General features: G+C 45.3%; 1 protein-coding gene across 8 annotated transcripts in view; it reads right to left on the bottom strand.

Moving 5' to 3' along the window:
- The window catches only part of RERE (arginine-glutamic acid dipeptide repeats), a 206,126-nt gene that overhangs the window by 42,134 nt on the left and 144,361 nt on the right, over positions 1 to 19,631 (bottom strand). For all 8 annotated transcript variants that reach the window (XM_032709297.1, XM_032709302.1, XM_032709296.1 and 5 more), the window contains one exon: positions 3,583 to 3,663. In XM_032709297.1, coding sequence (XP_032565188.1) covers positions 3,583 to 3,663 — 81 coding nt within the window. The remainder of the gene's footprint in view (positions 1 to 3,582; positions 3,664 to 19,631) is intronic.

Below are 19,631 nucleotides of genomic sequence, written 5' to 3'. Positions count from 1 at the left end.
TGCACGAGCTCAAGTTCATTCCATGTTTCTATTTACCTCCTGCTCGTAGCCAACACAGAGTTAAGCTATTTCCATGAACACAATGAGGCAATTCCCAGCCTCTGAGGCGTTTAAGTACCTTTATCTCAGGCCTATCACAACTGCCGGTGCTCCTAAAACTCTCCAATTCAAGTAGCTCAGTGTAATCACCTAAAGAATTCAGAGCAGAATGTTAAATACTTGGAAAATCCTGTATTATCACAAAGTTTTAGCAAATTATCCCAAAACGAGGGGGAGGGGGGGAACGAAAAACCACATTCAAAGCCAAATCAGATACTTAGAAAAACTGCTGCCAGCTGTGTACCTTCCATTCTCACAACATGGGAATTTAACCTCCAAAATTTACTTCTTGGCTTACCATGCAGAAGCATCAAAAGTTCTGCCAAGCATGAACCAAAGGAGAGCAGCACAGTTCATCAGCTGGGTCAGTCAACCACAGCTACAACCAAAGGGAAAACTGTTCAGGAGGAAGGGGAAAGGATGGAAGGAACACTGGAATGGAGGAGAAGGTCTATTTAAGACAGTTCAGTGAAAACCCAAGGAAGATTCAGAGATTTTATTTTAAAATCTCACAGGGAGGCACTTTTTCTCTGGAGGATGAGAAGGTTAACACTTACTGATATTCCTTTATTCCCTAAAGCTACTGGCCTGCCTTGATCCATGTCAGCATTCCCACCTCAGCCCAAGGCATGTCCAGGTAACAGCTGATTTCAGTTCCTGTGCCTCTTATGTAAAAAAGCCTGAAGGAAATGCTACAGCTCTTTACTCTCATGTCCACTGGGAACCTCTCTTGGTCATAAACATGGGAATAAAAGTGAAAATTTGAAATAGGCTGGAAGAGGGAAGTCCTAAACAAACACACCTTTGATATGGAATAAATGTTTTCTTTCATGGAGCTTTTGGTTTGGTGATTATTCCTTTAGAATAAACCATCAAAAAAGTTGGAAACCTGTGTTAAACTAATTAAAACACACATGGACAAATAGAAGGTTTTCTTAGAAGATACTGCATGTTAACTGTGGAGGAATAAAAAAAGCCAAGGCACAACTCAAATAGGACATTCCTTAACACACTTGTGAAATTCAGTACAGGATGGCCTAATTCTCATCTCACCACGGCCACTTTACACCTTCCAATACTACAAAAGAAATACAATGTCATGTTCATCTCTATATTCAGACTTTCTGCACAGCAACCTCAGCTTGATTTCATATAAAATAGGCCTGGTCTCTACAAGGATTCTGGGCTTCCATTGTATTCCTTATCTTCCCCTCTTTTCATGTTCCAACCACGGGGTTTAAGGTGATATTAGGGAGAGCTCTCCCCCAGTGAAAGGGGCAGAAATTTAAGAGTTTAGAAAAGGCACATATTGTACAAAAATCATGATAATAAGGAGGTTTTACTTTTAGTGGGGTTTGCAGAGGCAAAAACCCTGGCTCTCCTCCCCACAGGCTTCAGTGACCAGGAAGGTAAACTTCATAAATTAGATGTATTCAGATATTAGGGTAAGTCACTCTAAGAATGGCCCTGACACATTTTTAAGTATCTGGAAGGTGCTTCACTGCTTTTGTATCCACATAATAATTTTTGGGGGGAGTTTCACCTCGTCTTAATATGGAGGGCAAACAGGAGAGTAAGACCTTTTTCTAGTTATTTCTGGAATTGCCACAGGATTGCTTCACACTGCAATAAAGAAATGGCAGGCAAGGTGTCTGAAATTATTCTGGTGATGAAAAAAGATGGACAAATAAATTCCACGGCCTTGTCACTGACATTACTCATTATTCCACTTAAAGGAAGGAAAGCAAAGCTGGGCAGTCAAGTATTTACTGCAGCCTTTATTCTGCAATGTCTTCCTATAGCAAAGCTGCTGTAAATTCTGGCTGAAAAAAACTGGGAATTCAAAGAAAGCAGAAGTGAGGCCTGTGGGCAAAAATAGGAAGCAGAGATTATAAACAACCCGCTGTAGGTCAAAGGTTATTTGTAGATCAGTTACCACAAGGGGCTAAAAAAACGAGCCCAAACCCATCAGCGTGAGGCTTCCCATGGCTCAGACTTAATATTTAGTCTTCTCCGTACTCAAAAATTACACCTAATTAAACAAAAACATAGCACTTGTAAAATGATAGCTTATATGAGGTTTAACACCACTTGCAAAACTTTCAGAAAAAGCCTGAGGCCTGATATCCAAGCTCCAATGTAGAAATCAAGCAGCACAAACACGGTCAGACACCTGCCCCCAGCTCTGTTCTTCAGTTTTTCTTTTCCTTCCCCCCTGAAAAAATGTTTTCCTCCGTCACAAAAATACGTTTTATATTTAAAACACAAATTTAAGTTTTTAAAAAAAAATATGTATTTCACAATTGCTGCAATTCCTGCTGTCATCTTTCCAGCACTAGGCCTTCACGCCTCAAAATCCGACAGAATACTAAAGCAAAAAGTCTACCAACACTCAATCAGTAATTAAGTTTTCTTTCTCAACAGAATCCATGAACATCTAAGTTCAGGAATTGTTTCATCCTCCCCTTCCTATTTGCCTTATTCAGTGTTACTATTTACCACCAAAAGACTGTGTTATCGCAGCACTGTCTCACAAGAACATCTCAGAGGAGAATGGAAACATCCCACAGCAAGTGACAGATTGTTAAATATTTTTACAGTAATGCTCTTCCCCACTGCACGTCCAAACTCCACACCTACAGAAGTCCAAACAACCAGTTATGCTTCAAATAAATATTTTCCAGATCGCTAACACATTGCTAGAAAATAACCTAACTCCATTTCCAGGGAGTTACCTCCTTTCTAAATTCAGAACAGAAATGAAAACCTCTCCCAGCTGTTAAACGACACCTGCAGAACAGAAACCGAAGCTTTTAGGGAAGCTTGATTAGGACTAAGGGAGAAGTAACTGGATCCCCCAAGGCTTCCCAAACCCTCTTTTCCTTTGAAGGAGGCGACCACTCCTCCCCGTCCATCTCCCCGGGAGGCCCTTGCCAGGATTTTCCCTGGAATGACAGTTACGTAAGCTTGATGAAGTTCAGGAGAGGGATGAGCCACGGATCGATTCCCCAGCAGAACTTCCACGGTCCGGGAAGGTGAAGGGTTAAAACCCAACCAGCGAATCCTGCGGGTCACAGGAGCAGGCACATACCTCAGGCTTCCCGATTCAATTAGATCTTGTTTTGTTTTAGGCTTCCTTTAATTACCCAATGCCATTTGAGCCCGGGCCGGGTGACATAAATGTATTATCCCCATCATAATGTCAGAATTTAAAATTAGATCTGGTCTCCCATAAATACACTTCAACCCAACCTCGGCGACTCCGTCCAGCCATGACGACTGTTTTATGTAACATCTTTCGTGCCCCGAGACCTAAAAAATCTGCGCTGAAATTTAAAGGCTACCTTGCTCTGGCTGTGGGTCTGCCTTCCATTTATCCGAAGAGAATTCCGGGTGAAAAGGAAAGAGTTCCGTAAGATCAAACAGCGAAGCAGCAGCGAGAGAGAGAAAAAAGCAAATTACATAAAGTCCGAATGTACTCACGGTCTCCTTATTGGGAAGCAACTCCTTTCGGATTCTGAAGAAGTTCTTGCCGTACTGCCTCAACCCCTTAATAAAACGTTTCTGTGGTAAAAGATAACAAAAAACAGCGTGTCAGTAACAGCTAAAAAAAAAAAAATTTTTTTTAAAAAAGAGGTAAAAACCCCAATAAGCTCCTGTTAATCAGCACAAGAGCCGAGCAGCGCCGGGAGCCGAAGGTCTGTCGGTGGAAGCAAACGCACCTACACGGCGGCTGCGAACGGGGTGGGGAGGGAGGGGGGGAAAAGGGCTTTGAAAACACACCGAAAAATTCCGACCGCATCCCCTTCCACGTCAAACTTCCACCGCTCGGAGCTCGGGGACACCGCAGCACAGCCCGTCCTCCCCGGGCTCAGCTCCCCGGCCGGGGAACGCGGCGGCCGAGCGAAATGCGCAGCGCCGGGATCGGGGGGCGCGGGAGCCGCTGGCGAGCAGGTGCCGCAGGGGTTAAATCCTCGCAAAGCCCCCCGCGTTCCTCCTCCGGGGGGCTCGGAGCGGCGGCCGAGCCCGGGAGCGCGAAGCCGAGCCCAGAGCCGAGCCCGGGCGCGGAGCGGAGCCGAGCGGAGCAGCCGAGGGCCGGGCGCGAGGCGGCGGCCGCCCAGCGTGTGATGGCGGCGGGGCTGGGCGGGCGGCACCCGCGGGGCGCGCCGCAAAAGGCGGCCTGGATCGCCGGCCCCCCCCCCGCCGCCCGCGGGGCCCCGAGCCCGGGCACAGCCGGGGAAGAGCCGCGGAGGAGCCGCCGCCGGGTCCCGCCCGCCCCGGCCCCGGGCTCGGTAGCGGCGCCGGCCCCCCCTTCCCTCGCTCCGAGCAGCCGCTGCCTCGCATCCGCCTCCCCTCACGTCTCCCCTCAGCCCCTCGCGTTTCCCCTCAGCAACACCCCCAACCCCGAATAACCCTCCGGCACCGCTCCCTGCCCTGCTCCTCTTCCTCCTCCTCCTCCTCCTTTTTCCAGCACCTTCGCGTGGTAAATCCATGGCCGGGTGTCACCCACCCCCTGCCCGCAGCGCTGGGACCCGGTGACGACCCTCTCACCTGCACCCCCAACACGAACCACCGCCGGGACCCTCAAAAACCTCCACCGGGACCCTCAAAAACCTCCACCGGGACCCTCAAAAACCTCCACCGGGACCCTCAAAAACCTCCACCGGGACCCTCAAAAACCACCACCAGGACACTGAAAAGCCACCACCAGGACACTCAAAAACCACCACCAGGAGATTTAAGAACCAGCACCAAGACATTTAAGACTAAAAGTCCCTCTTCTGTGGAAAGGCCAGTCCTCCCCAGGAGGACTTTTTCTATAAACAGCAAAAAAATAAATAAAAAAGGGGGGCTTTTTCCTTTCCTGTAAACACCATACACACGTATAAACAACGAGTGAACACCAAATTCTGCCCGCAAAAAAGATAAGGGATGTTGAGTATGTGGGCCCTAATATTCCAGAGAAGGGAGGGACTTGAGAATTAGTAATCCCCTAAAAAGAAACAAGAGGAAAAAAAGAGCTTTTCCTTTCCTGTACACATCATACACAGGTATAAACAACAAGCGAACATCAAATTCTGCCCACAAAAAAGATAAGGGATGTTAAGTATGTGGGCCCTAATATTCCAGAGAAGGGAAGGACTTGAGAATTAGTAATTCCCTAAAAAGAAATAAGTTGACAGTGTATTTTGGATCACACCTTCTTAACAAACATCTGCTTGAAGGAGGCGGGCAGTGATTAGAGGCTTCCATGTTGTGAAGGGCGTAAGGAACCCCAGAAAGGGTAATTCGCTGCTCAGAGGACTCAGAACCTCAGCAGCTCCCACCACAGTCCTGGAGAGGAGTGAACAGGCCCTTTGGAACCTCACGCACATTATTTTGCAGATCTGCTCCCACAGGGTTCTGTCCTCACCCAACCCTGACCCTCAAAACCAGCAAGACTGCAGAGTTCGCCAAGAACGTGCCTGGGGGCACAGAGCTGAGAATTAACCACCAGTTGTAAAGGCTTTGAGATTACAGTTCCTTCCAGTGTATGATTTACTCAAGACCCACCTGCTCCTTTCAAACCACTTTCAAATCACTTGGGATTTGAGCACTGGGGGCACCTGGGCTCCTGAACACGGAGAATTTTGCTAAGAGCAAAGTACCAGCCCCCCCCCCCGACACAGGCAGAAGTCACACAAATATCTAGAGAGCAAGATATTGAGTGCCTACAGTGTGTAACTGGTCCCTAATGCACAAACATACTCCTCGTTTTTACCCTGTGAATTTTACCAAGGAATTCTCATTATGCTGAGGGGAAGGTGGATCACGCCCCTGGCACCACAAACCTCTGGCTGGTGCCCTCACACCACTCCCAGTATCCCAAAGAGAGATATAATTCCTGTCTGCAGCTCATCACAAAGAATGAAAAAGCAACTAAATGAAGAAACATTTAAAAGCAGACAATCCACAGGGAACTGGAGGATGCAGCTCAGTTCCTGGCTCTGCCATCACTGCCTCCTGGGCTGTATCAGAGGGACGGTGCTTTTGCAGCATCAGTTAACAGCATACACAGGGAAAGGTGACAGGAAAAGCTGTAGGGGATAAGAAGAAACCAGAGCTGGAACACTCCAACCAAGGATGAAACAGCATAGGGAAACCAGAGAGTGCAATCTAAAATGAAATCATCCAAAATTCTCTATTCCTCATTTTGCCAAAGACTTATTATGGTGCATCTGAATTCTCAATGGAGCATTTAGTTTATTTTTTTAAGATTCTTTAACAAGAACTATTCTATATTTGTTTTGTGTTGGGATTCAACTCTATTAAAAAAGCCTTTGACAAACTGTTTTCCTTTGAACCCACGGGATATCAAAAATCCCTACTGGGAATGCAAGCTTAGCATAGAGCCCATCGGAATAACAGAATTATAGGGACCTTGAAATGCTATTCCAAATTTTCCAAGTAGGAACAAAGTCAATCCTTCTGACATTCTGAAATTTTGGCCAATTATTGGTGCTGTGCAGCATTATCCCTGGGCCACTGAGGCAGTGGGAGATACCCAACTACAAAATAGTTGTGTCCCCCTTGCCACACACAGAGATGAACTTCTTAATACACAAAAAGCACTCAAAAATCAATTTGAGAAACTCAGAAGTCCTAAAGCTTAACAAAACAATAAAGGGTTGCTTAAAACGATTTCTTTTTCAGATTTTCCTTCCTCATTTGCATCGGATTCTTCAGCTTTTCCTCCCTGTTCTAGTCTTCCATTAATTCAGGCATCATGCTCTGCTCTCCCTTGGCCTGCAGCAAGAACAGCTACTCCTTTCCTCCAAGCCAAGCCCAACAGAGACCCCGAAATGGTTTTAAATATGAAAGAACCAAACAGTTGCAACACCAAATCAGAAGTGACCTGTTGCTCTGCGGCGCCTCGCAAAGCAGACTGCACAACACTGATTAAATTTGCTCTCCTCTGCACAGATGACATGCACCAAATTCCGTGTCTGCCTGTTAATGGGGCGGGAGATGTTGAGCTGCTCACAGAAGGCATCTGGGAGCGACAGCTGCTGAATTAAAATAGTCTTACAGTACAGGGCTGGTGGAATAACGAGGCTCAAACCTATGGATAAGTTTGGATGAGACGTGGAAGCGGCTCCAGAGCACAAACGGTTTAATTTTTACAGGTAGAGAATTCGGATTTTTTTAGGGCAAACATTTCAATTTCGCCACTTGTGTTTAACTTTCCAGCATTCCTTCTGACAGGGTTCTGTCAGCACTGCTGTTTGTTCTGTTCACTGATGACAAACTGTGGCACAATTAAAAAAAAAAAAAATGCTCTGGATAACGATGGCTGGGAAGCAGCTTTAGGAAATCCCATGGCTTGCAGCCGGTGCTGACAGACACAGTTATATTTTATGAAGTGGTTTCCATGGCTATTGACCAGCCACAGCACAAGGCCTCCTAATACCATTTTATAATTTGATGCAATGCATTAGATCCTGCAGTATCCCTGCTCCAGCCTGTAAACAGGGAGCTATAAATAACCCAGGAAGAACAAGGAACAAGCATGTTAATGTTTGCGTGTGTGTTACTTGCAGGGCCCATATTTTATCCCGGGGAACAAATATCATGACAAGATACACAAAGCCATTATGTTGTGTCTAACAGAGCTCAGCTGGCATGTTTATCAACGGGATGGCAGTGCCAGCACAGAGCTGGAGTTCAGGGTTTCTATTATCCAGAGATTACAGCCTGGCAGGAGAAATCTGCTGCTGCTGCTGCTGCTGCTGCTGCCTGAAATCCTGCACCCCAGCTTTCCACCGGGAAATGAGGGGCCCAGGTCGCCTCTTCACTGCAAAGATCTAAACCAGAGCGTGCAAGAATAACAACTCCTGCAAAAAACAACCTGGGTAAATCAATTGTAGAATTTCAAACGGAAACCTCACGGGCTTCAGGAAGGCAGCACAACTCTGAGAAACCTGCAGATTCATCACTGCTGCTAATCTGCCTCTTCTGAGGTGATGCTTCAATCAAGTTCAGATCAAATGTATTTCCACTAAGAAATTCCACGTGGTATTTCATTCCCTTCCTATGATTTCCACATGGTTAATGAGTGAAGAACATTGTGCAATGCAATATATTTACAAACACACAGAGCCTCTACTGTTCTTTCTCAATCCAGGAAATAAGGACTTTATTTCTCAATCTTTCTCAAAAAAAAAAAGAAGCCCTCTCTAGCCTATGTCCAAGAACAGCAAGTTCTTCTCTCTCAACCTTTTCCTTTATTATAAGCAAATAAAATGGAAGATTTTGCTATAAGGAAAGCAATAGGTTCAGTGCATTTTGGGAAAGGCCTGAGGTTTTTCAGGCAGATACCAATGGAAGTTGTCACCACTTTCCATATTTAATCTGCCTTTTTAAGTTTTATAGTACATACAGTAGCAAAATTTATGGGGTTTTAATAGTTAACAGCAAATAAACACTAAATGCATGAAAGCATCTTTATTTCTTAAGTTTCACAAGATGAAAAATTATGGCAGCTGTTCCAAAAAGAAAATGAGATTTGGTTATAGCTGCAAAACTTCTGCTCAACGTGCAGCACATTTAGAGACTGCTCCAAACAATTCTGTCAGCTGAATTTCAGTGCAGAGCACATTTTATTAAAAGCTTGGCTGAGTTAACATTATATTTCGCTCATGTGTGTACAGAGCAAATAAAGGCATTTGCTGATAAGGTCAGTGACAGACACTGTCCTCTAGAAACAGAAGTATTCCTGATAGTTTCATTAAGACTCAACCTGAAGATGTCAGGTCTCTCTTACAAAAAAACTTGTGTTATTCACAACTTTTTTTTTGCCAAAATAGACCCGCCAGGAGTAGAAAATGATGCCAATATTTATTGTATCAATCTCTCTATATTCTAGAGTAACAGACAGTAACAGACAGGACTCCTCAGTAACTGCATGAAGGGCAAAGAGATACTTTAAGTGAAAGAAAAAGCAGCTGTCACACACATCCAAGCTGTTCTCAACATCCACCTGACCACTGCAGACACAGAGCATGTCTATTTAATGCTTATTTAACCCCTCCTACAAACTGCTTTGTTGCCTGAACACTTACCCCCAAAAAAACCCTCCAGCTGCCCCAAGGCACTGCAGCAGCTCTGGCCGTGGCCAGGAGGGGCAGGACTGCAGGAAGGGAAGTGCCAGGGATTGATGTGCCCTTGCCATGCCCGTTGTTGGCAGAATTTCCCTCTCCAACAGCCCAGGCCAGGCACTGGGCTCTGGGTTAAATCTGGGGGAAACCCCTTTGTGGTGACACCTCTGTTGTAGGGGAGTGTCTGTGCCTTGCTGACCAAACCATACACACAAAATATACTCACTCCATGAAATAACTTATTCCATTTACTGCTTCATTCAGCAGATTGTGACCTTAGTTCAAAATACATCCTAAACCCAAAGTCAGCTTTCTTTTAATAGGATCACAGAATGGTTTGGGTTGGAAGGGTCCTTACAGTCCATCTAGTAAGAACTCCCTGCCATGGGCAGGGATGCCACTCTCTGGAGATCAGTGAGATCATAGAAACTGCTCTGTTTGTTTTTCTTATCAATTTTTTTTTTAAGTGAAATAATTCTATTCCGTCAAGATGAAATTATCCTTTAACCTTTGTGGTATTTTTGAAAATAAAATCGTATTTTCACCAAGTTCTCTTAGTCGAAGACATGGAAACCTCAAAATATTTTGCTGGTATTCATTAGATATTATTCTATACTATGAATGTTCCTGCTGGATATTCAAAGCCCCTCTTCAGAGTGCATTGCTGGTCACCCCCATGTGATAAAAACCTCACACTCCTTCAGGCCATCTGCCTGCAAGATCAAGCATCCTCTATAAACAAACTGACAAGGAACAGATCAGCTGAAAGGCTCCGAGGAGCCAAACAGTTTGCTCTCCCTCCCAATCCGATCGCTTTGTCTTCCTGAAAAATTAGACTGGAAAATCAGAGCCTCCCTCAAACCGAGGGGTTCAACAGCAAAGCATTGCAGGGACAGGCTGTGCCCTGAGTATCCACAGAGTCATTAGGCAGACTCCCTCGAGGGAATGCCAAAAGATCCCGCGATGATAATGACCCCCCTTCCCTGGTGCTGCACTGCTCAGCTTTTGTTTGGAACAATGGATCTCCCAGGGTACCTCTCGCCCCGCTGAAAATGTTGGTATTAAGTGAGCGTGAGCACAGCTGTGTGTAAATGACATATATAAACAGATTAGATTTGTGTGTTTATACTGGATGCAAACACATTAATAGCACATTTGCATACCCAGTTGGCTAAATGAGATTGCATGCAGAGCGGGATTACTGGTTACAAGCACATTTATTTAGAATTTTCAATAAAGTATTTATATTGCTGTCGGAGAGGTCAGAGTGGATTCACCATCCTTTCTGTCCTCTCTGCCTTCTCAGACCTGCACAAATGCTCTTGCTGACGTGCTTTCCATGGATTGCCCACCCCTCCTCACCACTGTGCTGGGAAAAGGACTGGAGCCAGCAGAAGGAGCTGAGCTGAGGTGTTTATACCTAAAGGCTGCCCCAGTTTCCTTCCATTTCATTTATCCAAGGTGATGCTTTAAGAGGGTGAGGGTTCTACATGTGACCCCAGCAGGAACCATTACCTAAATGCCAGTTTACAAAACTCTGCTTTCCCTTTTCTCTTTTTAATGCCAGGGATCAATGTGAAAGTCTGTATGAAAGGCAACATGGTATTGAAGGTGACACAACAGCTCTCAGACATTTCCAGAGCTGGAGGAGAATTCAGCTATTCCTTCACCCCAGGCCTGGAGCTGTCAGGGTGTTGTTAACCTTCTGTGCTGACCCCAGCTGTATTTTCCCATCAGGATTTTATCAGAGCTATTTTTATAAAGACAGAGATTTCAGGTTCACCCAAAGCACCAGGCACTGCCTTGATTTGGGTTCTGCACCATACCTGGGTCTGGGTGGGAGCCTCGATGGGAAAGAGAAAACAAAACAGGGGGAAAAAAATAAATTAAAAAAAAAAATCAATTCTGTCTAAATGAAGAGCCTTTATTTTTGCTCTAATTGTGCCCTGACTGTCAGCCCCGGGTGCTTTCAGAGCACATCCCAGATAATGCTCCCAGCCCAGCCAGGCTCTCTCCAGTCCTGCCTGCCGGGTTCACCGCCCAGCCCCGCGATAAATCATCCCCGACCTGATGCTCCGGCCCCGAGCCGGCTCCGGCCCGGGGTTGCCAAGCAACCTGTGCAGGAGGGATGCAGGGATGGATGGATGGATGTCTGGGAACTGCTGACAAACGGCCAAGTGGCTGCAACAACAGACTCCTCTGTGTCAGGAGCGTGTTTGGGAGAAGTGCCTCCCCCGCCTCTGCTCCGGGCGTAAAACCCGACTCCAAAGGCTTTTGTGAGGAACACACACTTCCTGCTCAATTCCTAATTGTTAGGGAGCTGCGGGGAGGCTGCGATCACACAGCGTATGGCAACAGAAATGTGATCCTGTAAACGAGATAAAGTCAACAGCGCACCGAGAAACCTGATCTGAGCACAGCCCACAGTGGCACAGCAGCAGCTGATGCACGATCAAAACCAGGCTGGATATTAAAGCAGCAGCAAGAGGAAAAAAAGGAAACCTGACTTTCCTTTTCCCCAGCTCTAGAAAGGGTGTTTGATAAACAACCATGATGCCTTGGAAGAAACAATTCATGGATTATTACAGGCATTCTCAGCCCTGTTAACACTACTGCTGATGGTCCCTCGTTTCAAGGCAGGGATGGAGAGGCAGGGAGAGATGAGCCCTCGGGTTTGGAGAGTGCTCAGTTTGCCATTTCCTCTCCTCTAATAAAACCAGGGTGGGAAGAGGAGGAGGCATTGCTTTGTCCCTCCCAGGTCGGTGGCACTGCACAGAGGGGCGAGTGGCAGGAAGGAGGATCTTCCAAAGGGAGCAACAAGTGCTGGGCCTCCAGCAGGCTGGAAACATTCCCTCAGGACTCTCCACACCTCTCCTCTCTGGAGCTGCACAGAAAGCAGCTCCTCACTCTGCTCAACGTCATCATTTCCACAGCAGGGAACCAGCCTGGCTGACTCACCCAGGCTGAGATTTAAATGCCCATGACAGACCTTCTGCTGACAGATGTAGGATCCACCTATGCAGGTGGGACAGGCAGATCCAGGTCTGTGCAACACTCCAGCTGCTCCCACGGCCTCCCCAGACATCTGCTCTTCCATGATCTTCAGAGAACAGCCCCGTGGCACGGGGCCATCAACCAGGCTTCACACAACCAGTCTGAGACTCGTCCCTCCTGTGGGCACAGACCTTAAACCCACCAACCTGGAGACTGCCCTCACTGACAATAAAGAGAGCTGCTTATAAAACATTCTCTCTAGCTTGTTGTCTCCTGGAATCAACAGTTTCTCAGTCCTGCAAACAAAGCTAAAATGATTTGAGCGTGTTTTTACATAAATGATTTTTTAAAGGTGCCTTTTAAGAGTTAAGCAGAACAAAGGTCTGGCACATTTTGTGACCCAGAGAAGCAAAACAATGTGCTGCTGCCAAGAGACAACAGCAAGCTTTTGATTATACCTCAGATTGCCTTTTCTGTACACAAAGAGATTCATTTCTGATTGTTATTTTAAACTGCTGTTAAAAATGCTAATATACAAAAAGCCTTCTTGTACATCAAAACCAAAGAGCAAGTAAAAAGAAAGAGCTGGACAATGTGTTCCTTTTCAAGGACATGCTTCCTTTCCCATGTGGCATCTCCAAATATCTCCCTTTTATACAGGTAAATGGAAGAAATTCAGCACTTAACCTGCAAACTTCAATCTGAATAGAAAAGAAAAAAAGCTATTTGTTTTCATTTCTCAAGATTATGCTCACCCAGACTTGGTACAACTGCATTTTCTAAAAAAAAAATCATTTGTAGTTCCAATTGTTGTTGGGTTTTTTTGAACGTGATGGAACTGGTAGAAGAATAGAATCCAAAAGCAGAGGTAAAACCACATACAATAGAGTATGTAACATGAACCAAGAGAGAAATCATCACTTGTGGAATATAAACAATGTCCTACCAGACCCCCTCTCCTCCTGAGGAACAGCTCTCAGGCATCACTTGGGAATATTAACCTTTCTTTCCCTCACATCCTCTGAATCTCAAATACCTGTACCAAGGACTGCAATGCCAGTGTATTCTTAAAGTTATCAATATTTCCTTGAATTACACCAACACTGGAATGTTCCTTATGTTTCCTCACCTTCACTGGGCAGAAAAAAGCCCAGAGGAAAATGTCAGATTGATCAGCCTCCCCCTGAATTTCCTTCTCCTCGTGCTGTTGTTCTTAAAAGCAGCATTTTTACTCCATGTACAGCAGTGAAGGGAACACCACCCTGCCCAGTAACACCCAGAGGATCTCCATTAAATCTCCATTAAATCATCAATGCTAAAATGCCCATTGCAGGCAATGCCACGGGTGGGTGAGCACAGACACACAGCAGCCCCAGCAGCCCAGAGCCTCGTAACTAATGGGAGAGTTAACACAAAACATCAGAACATTTCCATTTTCTCCATTTTTTTCACCAGGAAATTCTCTTTTTGTGACACAGGTCATGCAGAGTGAGGGGAATACACATGGACTGTTAGGCAAGTCTGGAGTTGTTCTCTCTTGCTGTGACATTTTTAGTCCTTTCAGTCAATTTGAAGCACCAAGCACAGAAAAACACCACTCAAACCACCTCAAATATCCTGTGTGAGCCTTTCAGGGCTCGAGCACAGTATTTCTCATGGAATTTCCATATTGCAGGAATATTGTTCCCTTGGGATTTCAACCATTACTATCAATTATTGTGGAGATGATTTTCTGCCTTCAAACAGGGACTTTATGCAAACAGCAGCGGGAAACAAATAAAAGCACTTCAAGAGCCCCCAGACTTTAGAGCAATGAACAAATCCAGGAATAATGAGACAAAATGGTGGCAAGAATCCCCAAGGAAATTATCCATGTAGAGAGGCAGGTATTTCTGCAGGTGGCTTCCCAGCTAAATCACTGAACAGCAGGGCTGTGACAGCAATGATGCCCAGGCTGGAATTCAGGCACTTGGATACAAATTCCAGGTTTTTGACCCTTACAAGAATGACATAAGGCAACCTCTGGAAACTCCCTGAATTCCTCTCAGGATATGTCTGCCACTGGCTGCAGTGGCAGTGAAGAGACCCCTGAGTGTGCAAATCTGGAGAGAAATAATACTGGTGATGACAAAATTAAAGTCCAGGCTGGGGGACACATCCCCAGTGAGGGGGGAATGGTGCCAAATGTGAAAAAGTGGCCACGAATAAGAGAGGAAATAGTAAAGATTTAAAAATGAAGGACCAGAAATGCAGCTGCAACAAAGGTGAACACTGGAAGGGAAACTGGGAAGGTGGATATTTGGGGGGAGGGAGGCAAGGGGGAAGTGGTGCTGAGACTATGGAACTGCCTCCCCAGACACACAGAAGTGAAGAATACCTTCCCTAAGAGAGAAATGAAATATGCACCCTAATAAACCAGAGGTGCCCTCATTGCCTTCCCCAGTTTGTAGCAAATGGGATGTTTGATTTGAGCATTGGAAGTTATTCCAGTGCAGTGGAGGGGAATACACTGCCACGTTATTTATCAGCTCCTCTAAATGCATAAGGCCTGAATGATCCATCTCCCCACGTAGCCTAAAAGCCATATAAATCTGAGGGATGCTGTGAAAGGGAAGGGGGGAGGAGGAAAGGAACAAAAGAATAGAAAAAAAACCTCCACGGTGGAACAAGCACAAGGGGAACAAGTGAGATATCAAGAGGCCAGTCAGTAAAAGCTGAAGCAAAACCACAAAGCCAGAAGCTCCTGCACTGAGTCTTTAACACAATATATTCAAAACCACAAGGCACATGAAAGTACAAACAACACTGGGCAAGGAGCACCGAGCAGCAGCTTTTAAAAGTGCACCCTCATGAGCACTGATCAACACATCTGACACTCACTTAACCAAGGAGGGGAAGAGAGAACCTCCCCCGTGCAGAGGGAAGCACAGACGGGGTTTGCAGGGGCTGCTGTGCCAGGGCTCAGCTCTGCCAACCACACCCTGCTCTTAAAGGGTTAAAAGTGAAGCCACTCAGTGACTGTTCCATGGTCAGTGACTGGGAAAAGGTGGCATTTCCTCGCTCAAATCTAAGTTTCCTTCCAGATACACCAAACCCCTCACGCTGGCTCTGGGAGCAACGGGGAGCCAGGCTCAGAAACGAGGCCTTTGCAGCTCTAGCAGAACTCATGGAATCATGGAATATGCTGAGTTGGAGGGGACCCACAAGGACCATCAAGTCCAGCTCCTCCCAGCAATCCCACCATGGCCCTGAGAGTGTTGTCCAAACCCTCCTGGAGCTCTGGCAGCCTTGGGGCCGTGACCACTGTTCAGTGCCCGACCACCCTCTGGGGGAAGAACCTTCTCCTGCTACAGGTTACAGTCTCCCTTTGGATCAAATCCTTATCTGCTGTCAAACCCTTCCCATGGCACTATAATCATTAGCTCCACTGGCACTGCCACCCTCACAACTAATTAGGGCTCTTGGATGGATGCAGGAAATGATGAATATTTAGTCACTGTGCATCTACTACAGAACCAGCCTATTATCAAACAAGTGACACCTCCACAAACTTAAATTAAATAATGGCTCCCATCGAGGATTCTGAGCCCCTGACAGGATGGCAAGTGATTTAAGTAACATGAAGCTGAGCAACTGGTGATGGATCATGGTTTTCCACTCGCCCTGTTACAGCCTGTAATAGAACAAATGATCATTTTTCAGCCTAATTGAATGTGGCCGCCCCGCTTATACACAGAGGAGACAAAGCCTGATAATTTGCTTCATTAAAATGCATTTTTATGTCATCTGAAGGATTAAAAAAAATAATAATAAATCGGTGCTGTTGATAGGGAAGATTAGAAAAACAAAATTCATCATGCAAACGGCGCTTGCAAATGAGGGGTGTTTTGGCATTCTCGTTGTGCAAGAGAGATAAGCCCTGAGCACTAAAGCACACAGAGCATCCACACTGACAGTAATCAACCCTTCTTCAATAGGAATTATGTCACCACACCAATTTAAAGAGCATTTTGTCATTTGCTGCTGCAGTGGCCACTGGGCCATATTGGTAATTCTCAGATAAGCTGTGGGGGCAGAACCACGGGGAATCTCGTGACCAAGTCAAAAAGTTTGGGTTCTCTGGGCTGACAGGCTCTGTGTTCAGACAGAATCAAATCCAGGCTAAGGCACAGACCCAAACTAGCAGGGAAAAAAAAATTTAAATACGAAATATCATCTTGTCAAGTTGCAGACAATGCTTGTCATCTGTCTGCACTTGCTTTGTTTTTAGGGGGTTTTTTGTGTTTTCAAAGCGATCTTGTTAGGAACAGCAAATTGCCATCCAGACAGCAAACAACTCTTTGGAAATAAAACAACCACTTGCCATATCAAGGAATCTACTCCTGGGCTCTGTGTATTTAATGAAGTGTAATTCCAACATAAGTGTTACAAAAGGAAATGTTTTTACCTATATCACCTTAGACTAAGCCAAAATTACCTGGAAAGAAGCTGGAGATTTCTATCATACACTTAACAGGAAAAAAATATCAAAGCACTTCACCATTATTTTGCTACTATATTCTAATTGCACTTTTAGGTATTGAGGAGGGAAGGATCCTGGAGATAATTTGAATTTCTTACCGCCTGCAAGGCAGATAAACCCAACCAAACTGCTGAAGTGACAGGATTGAAATAACTTTAAATCAACCCAAGAACTGTTGCCATCAGTAAAAGCCAAGAAACCAGTCACCCTTCCTTAACTAGTAGAAAAGGTGAATCTAAGTTTAAATCACTCTATTGATAGCATTTCCAAAACAACAACAACAAAAGAATACCTGAAAACAGACAGCTGACCACCATTTCTCATATTTAAATTATAAAATCCCTTTCAAAAGCATAGAGAAGCTCATGCAGTCCTGCAGGCTGGGGTGATGCACCCCAAGGAGCACGAGACAGAAATCTACCCCAGGTAATTCCTTATATTTGCATTCAGAACGGGAAGCAAACGGTGCAATGGTATCTTATTAACACTATCAGCCTTTTAAAAGTCACTTATGCTGTGAATAAACACAGATTATCTTAAAATATTCAATTCAGAATCTGGAAATTACGTTTTGTACAAAGAAAGGGAGAGTAAACAGGTCGGTTTTACAATTATATCAAGATGTAACAACCTCCTACCCCCAAAATAAAAACACGGGGTGGGAAAGATTGACCACAACCACCAGAGATGAGTTACAACCCCTCCCCTGGTTTTCCTGCTGTGGCAAAAGCACTGAGCCCAGAAAATCCAGAATTCTGAGGATCCCTCCACTCTCCAGCTGCTCTTTCTAAGGCCATGACTCAGTTTCCTTTCGGAGAGGAACAGGATATAACACGCTGTTATATTTAAACCAGATTCCGGATCTCCGGGCAGATAAAATCTGAATAAAAGGTCAGAGTGTTGGAGGCAGGAGCTGTGCCAGTGACCAGAACATCACCTGATGGGAGCAGGGAGAGGGACCAGCTGGGCTGTTTTCTTCCCAAGGCCCAGGCTTTGTTTGAGCTGCAACCCTGCCCTGCTTCTCCACCGGCAGTGGGGAGACATCCCCTGGACCCGACTCCAGCCCCGTTGCTAAGGAACTGCCAGGCACGGCTTTTTTGGCCCCCCCTCCTTTACAAAACCACCCCCCTGCCCTGTGGGGTGACAAATGCCAGCACTGGGGTCCCCCCAGCACCTCGTCCTCCCTCCAGGAGAGATGATGGAGAGCTCAGGCAGGGGACAGGAGCTCCGTTTTTAAGATGCCCTTGAAAACGAGATGAAAAACACGCTTTCGACAATCAAGCGCCGGCTCGTTGATTAATCTTCCAGGCAGCAGATTCCTTCCCCTTGGCAACAGGGAAACTGCTGGATTACAAGACCTTTTTTTTTTTTTTCCTCCAGAAACCAAACCAGCAGCTTCTGGAGGCACCTCTGGATTATTCAGTTTATGCTGGAGTGGAGAGTTTCGCTTCTGTCCCCGCACAGAAATAGCTCTTTGAGCCCCGGCAACTGGCCAGGGGAAATATTTGCTGTGTTATTTTTTTTGGGGAGGGGGGGGATCAGCAACCTATGGTAAGTTGCTTAATAGATAAAAAATATTCCACGTGAAGGCAGAGAGACCACGAATCAAGAAGCATATGGCAGCTGAACAAAACAAAATAATAATTAATTAAGAAAAAAAAAAGATATTGTTAAGAAAACACCAACTTCTCTGGCAGCTGGGGGAAGATCAAGATTAGGGAAAGCAGTGAAATCACCCATTTTGAAGCCAAGGTCACTGACAGGATTTATAGGTTTATCCCTGAAGAGCCTCTGCTGAACATGAAATGCTGAAATAATTTTGTTTTAAATCTCTCCCTCCCCCCCATTTGGGCTCCCTCATTTGCTGGAGGCTTTTAAAATTCATTCCTTTTCACAGCTGGTTAAACAATGGAATCTTTTGGCAAACTAAAAGGACAGAATTGATTGCCCTACACAAACTTTTCTGCACGTATAATTGATTTTTAATTCACTGCCTTATTTCCGAAAGGACTCGACAATAAACTCGGGGCTGCATGTGCAATATTGATCCCTCCAAACAAGGGCTCGGCTCAAACACTGATGCAAGTTAATCACAGGCAAAAAGATGGTTATCTTTCATCTAGAAACCTGTGTTGAAACATAGTTCACCTTTTCAGGCTATAATACACCTTGTGTTTTCCAGCTGGGCCACAGCTTATCATTTTGTAACCCTGCCAACTGCTAAGGAACTGTAATTTTATGCAACCTTTAAATAACAACTTTTTTTTTTCCCCCCCAAGCAGAATAATTTCATCCCTCATCGGTTACTTTTTACTGGGAGGTAAAAAGTTCTTTCCCACTTCTTACAATAAGCTACAGACAAGACCTTCCCACACTTGCTTGCACTAAAATCTTATTTATTCTCCTTAAAGTACAGGCCCAACTGGGCCATGGCAGTTTAAATTTGGTGGGTTTTTTTATCTCAGTGCTCAGTAAATTCCAACTGCTACTGATTAACACACTTGCAAATGGCTGGATTTCCAAGTTCCAGAAAATGTTAATTTAGTGGAACTGTCCCTCCACTGTAAAGCTGTAATGTTTTATTTTCTGTGCATAAAACATTAAAACTGAGTAGTAAGTGATATTTTAACCTTCTGAGCCCACTGCCTGAGTCAGATGCAGCCCTGCAGTGCCACTCAGCTTTTCCAATCTCCCTTGATGATTTTTCCCCCCCACACACTTGACTATTCCAGAGGTTCTGTTTCAACCTGGCCATGAATTCCATTTCCTAGAGCTGCCACAGAAACAGTCAATAAAATTCATGGCATTTTTGCCCCAGTAAGCAGCTTTGTCTTCCAGCACATCTGAAGAGCTTGGCTTCAAAGGAGGAAGCCATGAAA

The sequence above is a fragment of the Chiroxiphia lanceolata genome, chromosome 22 (assembly GCF_009829145.1).
Source record: "Chiroxiphia lanceolata isolate bChiLan1 chromosome 22, bChiLan1.pri, whole genome shotgun sequence".
Lineage (NCBI taxonomy): Eukaryota > Metazoa > Chordata > Aves > Passeriformes > Pipridae > Chiroxiphia > Chiroxiphia lanceolata.
This window is presented reverse-complemented; position numbering and strand designations above follow the sequence as displayed.